The sequence below is a fragment of the Schistocerca nitens genome, chromosome 4 (genome assembly GCF_023898315.1).
Source record: "Schistocerca nitens isolate TAMUIC-IGC-003100 chromosome 4, iqSchNite1.1, whole genome shotgun sequence".
NCBI classification, from domain to species: Eukaryota; Metazoa; Arthropoda; class Insecta; order Orthoptera; family Acrididae; genus Schistocerca; species Schistocerca nitens.
Window position 1 is genome coordinate 168361916 of NC_064617.1, and position 4939 is coordinate 168366854.

A 4939-nucleotide genomic window follows, 5' to 3' on the forward strand; every position below is an offset into this window, starting at 1 on the left:
GTAGGAGATATGGTCTTGAGGGGTGGTACACCACTCGCAGATCCTAAAGGAGACACTGAAGATCTACCTATTGAGATCCTGATTGGAGCTGATTATTACTGGAGAATCGTGACTTTGGAACAACCAATCAAGGTATCACCATCATTGGTTCTTCTCCCAACAATCTTTGGATATGTTCTCAGTGGAAACAGATCTAGCACCACCGTCAACAGAGCAACTGTCAACTTTATTCAGGGCAGCTGCAGTGATATATCTGATGAGTCAGTGCGCCGAATTTGGGACCTGGAGACAATCGGGATAACAGAACATCAAGAGCGAGCATTAAAACCCATGGACCACCCTATTTATCAGGAATTCCGAGAATCATACTGTGTGGAATATGGTCGCAGAGTTGTATCTCTGCCTCGAAAGAAGGATATGCCTCTCTCCTGCAACTGCACAACTGCTGAAGCGCGTCTTCACGCCTTACGACAAGCTGTAAGGAGAGTTCTTCACTCTTGCCTACCATGCAAGATAATACACAGTCGCCGGTATGAAGAGATGGAGGCCCCACTACCACTGGACAGAGTTCAGCCTTCAAGACCATTTGCAGTAACAGGCATCGATTTTGCCGGACCATTATATGTCAAATCTGGACATCAAACAAAAGGGTCCTACATGGTCCTATTCACATGTGCAACAACACGGGCCATTCATATTGAACTTGCAACTGACATGTCCACTGACAGATTTTTTATGGCCATGCAACACTTTGCAGGACGTAGGAGCCTACCAGTCACTGTCTACTCAGACGATGCTACAACATTCCATGCAGCCAACTCAGAACTGGCAGAGCTTTTCAAAACCATGCAGCATACTGACGTACAGCTTTACTGTGCCCACCATGGAATCACTTGGAAATTCATACCACCACGTGCGGCTTGGTGGGGAGGCTGGTGGGAACGCACGGTAGGCTCAGTCAAGCGCTGCCTGAGGAAAGTTCTTGGTCGCTCCCAGGTGGATGAAGAGAGCTTAAACACCACCTTGATCAGCATAGAAGCCGCAATAAACTCACGACCCATCACTCAAGGAGAGAGCGACACTGCACTGACACCAGCCCACTTTCTAAATGGTGGGAAATTAGTAACAATTCCATGTGGGCCAGAGCCAGCAACTAGAAAGGACCTTGCCAAGGAGTTCCGACTCAGACAAAAGGTCAATGACGACATCTGGCGCAGGTGGAAGACAGAATACCTCCTGCTGCTAAGACAATATCATGAGGTGAAGGGATACCCTTCGCAGAGGAAACCGAGAATTGGAGAGGTTGTTCTGCTCCAAGAAGACAGCAAACCACGGCACTTGTGGAAGAGGGCTGTGGTAGAAGAAGTGCGGCATGGCAGAGACAGTAAAATACGGTGCATCATCCTTCGCCAGCCAGATGGTATGAAGATCTGTCGACCGGTCCAGCTGGTCATCCCCCTCGAGATGGACCAGGGTGGGGAGGATGTCGGGGAATGAAGACTCCTACGCCATCTGTTGGTGTTCTGTTAAGTCTGTACATTGTGCTGCCCTCTGCAGCGGATATATTTCGAATAACTGTAAAATGGACGTGTGAGAATAAAGGTGTGTGTGAGCAGAAGTTTTACTGTGTCCTTGATTTCACTAGTGTGTAGCAACAGTTGTCGTTCTGCATCTTGCAAAAAAATTTAGTAACGGAAAGGAAAATCGGGGTTAGCAGATGCGTTTTTCTCCTAAGTATTCTCCTAAGGAAGCTTTATCTCGTGTACACATGTTGGAAACATATGTTCTCCAGGATATTGAAACACCATTTAGACTGCGCTTTCTCAGAATTTTATCAATATCAATGCGAAGTACTGTGCACTAGTTACCAGCAGCTTGATGATCACCCTTCAGTTTTTGTTTATTGGTGACAGGAGCGTAACAGTTTGTATAAAAATGGAACGACACGCACGTGGAAACTGTATAAGAACTCTCTTGTAGGAAGCGAGATTGCACAGGACGGCCGAACTAGGAAGATGTCAGAGATGGATTGGCAAAGACGAAAAACGCTTTCTTCGATAAAACAGCTCTCACTGAACAAAAGTAGTCGTATCGGAATGTTTGGTGTGAGACGTCGTCTGATTGTTCAGCAGCTTAATCGAAAGGTTTCTCTACCTCCGCGCACTATGGGCACTTGCCATGTGGCGTACGAAAGTTGTATCTTTACGCCTGTCTGTGTTGTGTGGCCGGCCTCGGTGGCCAAGCGGCTGCTACGGTCGCAGGTTCGAATCCTGCCACGGGCATGGATGTGTGTGATGTCCTTAGGTTAGTAAGGTTTACGTAGATCTAAGTCTAGGAGACTAATGACCTCAGATGTTAGGTCCGATAGTGCTTAGAGCCATTTGAACCATTTTGTGTTGTATGGTGTCATGTTTGTGTTGTACGATGATGAGATAAGAAAGAGGGTGAAAACCAGATTTAGCACCTGACCTACAACTCTGGAAGAACTCCAGTGGAACTGCGGTGCTTTAAGTCCATATCACATGTACGTACCACTGTTAACACGCCCTCACTGTACAAGACATTGAAGAAATATTTCGAAATTAATGTAGGGTATTGTCACCAGATGTGGTGGAAATTCACGCGACCGCCTATTCCAACCCTCAAGCGAAATGATTTTGGTAAAAATGTCTGTCCACCTCTGGCATCACATAAGACGGTTATCCAGAAAGTAGGTTCCGATCGGTCGTGAAATGGAAAACACAGTGAGCATCCGAGGAAGCTTCCAGTAGGTGTGTTGGGCAGTGTCACGTCGCGTCTGGCTGTACTGAGAGCTCAATGGGCACATCAAGAGTTCCAGAAAATAGTGTCTCTCGACAAATGTGCTTGCCTGACGAGAGATCTCGCCTGACTTCACGCAATGCCATATAAATTAAGCGTCATGTATTTCCTCATTCACGAATATTCTCGGCCACACACTGCAGGGCCAACGAAGGCGCTCTTGCGTGTGTTGTCGACGGAAAGTGTTTTGATCATCCACAGTAGATCCCGGACGTGGCTCCCTCTGATTTTCATCTCTGCTCACGCAAACCGCTGGCTGTGAAGACAACGGCTAGGCACAGACAACAAGCTGCAGACCAGCGCAGAGAATTGGCTGAAAGCACAGCTTGCTGCCTTCTATGACGAGCTATTGGAAACTTGGTACAACGCTACGACAAATGTCTAAATAAGAGAGGCGGGAACGTAGAGAAATGTACTGTGTTGCAAATTGTTTTGTTGCATTATATTTTACACAATCAAGGTCCACCGTAAGCAGATTTATGTGCTTGCCAACGAAGATTCTGAGCCTGAGGACCGTTAACGCGGGTAACAAAATTAACTTAAACTGACCACCCACAGTAGAGATAATTCAACGTTGATATTATTAGTTTTTTTAATTTATGCTTTCCGTATTCTGTTCCTGCGGTGGTCATTGCGAATTCTGAACAACTAGACTTCGGGAGACTGCAACATCAGCATTTCAGTCTGATTTCCAAGATCTTTCTGATTAGGTACATCACAATACAAGCAAGATCTGCTTCATGAATATTTTACGAAATAGCGCTCAAAATGGTTCAAATGGTTCTGAGCGCTATGGGAATTAACTTCTGAGGTCATCAGTCCCCTAGAACTTAGAACTACTTACACCTAACTAACCTAAGGACATCACACACGTCCATGCCCGAGGCAGGATTCGAACCTGCGACCGTAGCGGCCGCGCGGTTCCAGACTGTAGCGCCTAGAACCACTCTGCCACTTCGGCCGGCGAAATAGCGCTCAGTGCATTATGAAAAGTACATGTATAGAAAGTCACCAGGTATTTTCTATTACTTTTGGTGAGTATCAATTTTTTGAAATATCATGGTGTGGGATTCGAGGAATGTATTTTATTGTATTGTATGGAACTGGGAACATAGAAACGACGGAGAGGCTTCGTCCCCGCCGCACCCATTGAAATGAAATGTCGTGTGACGAGGGCCTCCCGTCGGGTAGACTGCTCGCCTGGTGCAAGTCTTTCAATTTGACGCCACTTCGGCGACTTGCGCGTCGATGGGGATGAAATGATGATGATTAGGACAACACAACACCCAGTCCCTGAGCAGAGAAAATCTCTGACCCTGCCGGGAATCGAACCCGGGCCCTTAGGATTGACAGTCTGTCGCACTGACCACTCAACTACCGGGGGCGGACGCCGCACCCATTAGCAGTTCACAACCCCACAACAGCTAGAGCAGTCCACTCACTGCACCGCCGCCCCACATCGAACCCAGGGTTATTGTGCGGTTCGGCCTCCAGGCCTCCAAAAATCGTCGAGTGTAACTCCAATGTTTGCATGGTAGAGGAATATGGTGTACGCGTACGTGGAGAAAGTGTTTGCGCAGCAATCGCCGACTTAGTGTAACCGAGGCGGAATAAGGGGAAACAGTCCGCATTCGCCGAGGCAGACGGAAAACCGCCTTCAAATGCATCGACAGGCTGGCCGGCACACCGGACCTCGACACTAATGCGCCGGGCGGATTCATGCCGGGAACCGGCACGCCTTCCCGCTCGGAAAGCAGTGCGTTACACCGCAAAGCTAGTTTCGGGGATAATCTTATATATATGGGTCACGGACGCATCATTTTACACGCATGGTTTTTCTACAGGCATCTTTATTAGAAAAAACTTCTCTGCAGAGTGTTTTATTGTTTGAATCGGCTGCAAAACTGTACTGTGTTGTACATGTATTGTTATATACTTTACATGCCATAAGTTCGCAACATGTCTGTGTAGGGAACTCTTGTGTCGGAAAAATGTTTGCAAGAATTTTTCCTGTAGTAAATAAAACATTCGAGATTATCTCGTCAAGCTTTCCCAGAGAAAGTACCAAAGGAATTTTGTCCGTGTTCCATAAACCGAGTTTATTTCCAGAGCAAGCGCC

General features: G+C 47.1%; 1 protein-coding gene across 1 annotated transcript; it reads left to right on the forward strand.

Annotated features, from left to right (window-relative positions):
• The first annotated feature begins 741 nt into the window (after positions 1 to 741).
• On the forward strand, positions 742 to 1497 carry LOC126252183 (uncharacterized). Its single transcript, XM_049953054.1, has one exon. It carries the CDS (start codon positions 742 to 744, stop codon positions 1495 to 1497), a length of 756 nt encoding a protein of 251 aa, XP_049809011.1.
• The last annotated feature ends 3442 nt before the right edge of the window (positions 1498 to 4939 follow it).

Bases quoted from the DNA above. Each gene is read 5' to 3' on its own strand.
- LOC126252183 (XM_049953054.1), top strand. From the start codon at position 742: ATGCAACACTTTGCAGGACGTAGGAGCCTACCAGTCACTGTCTACTCA.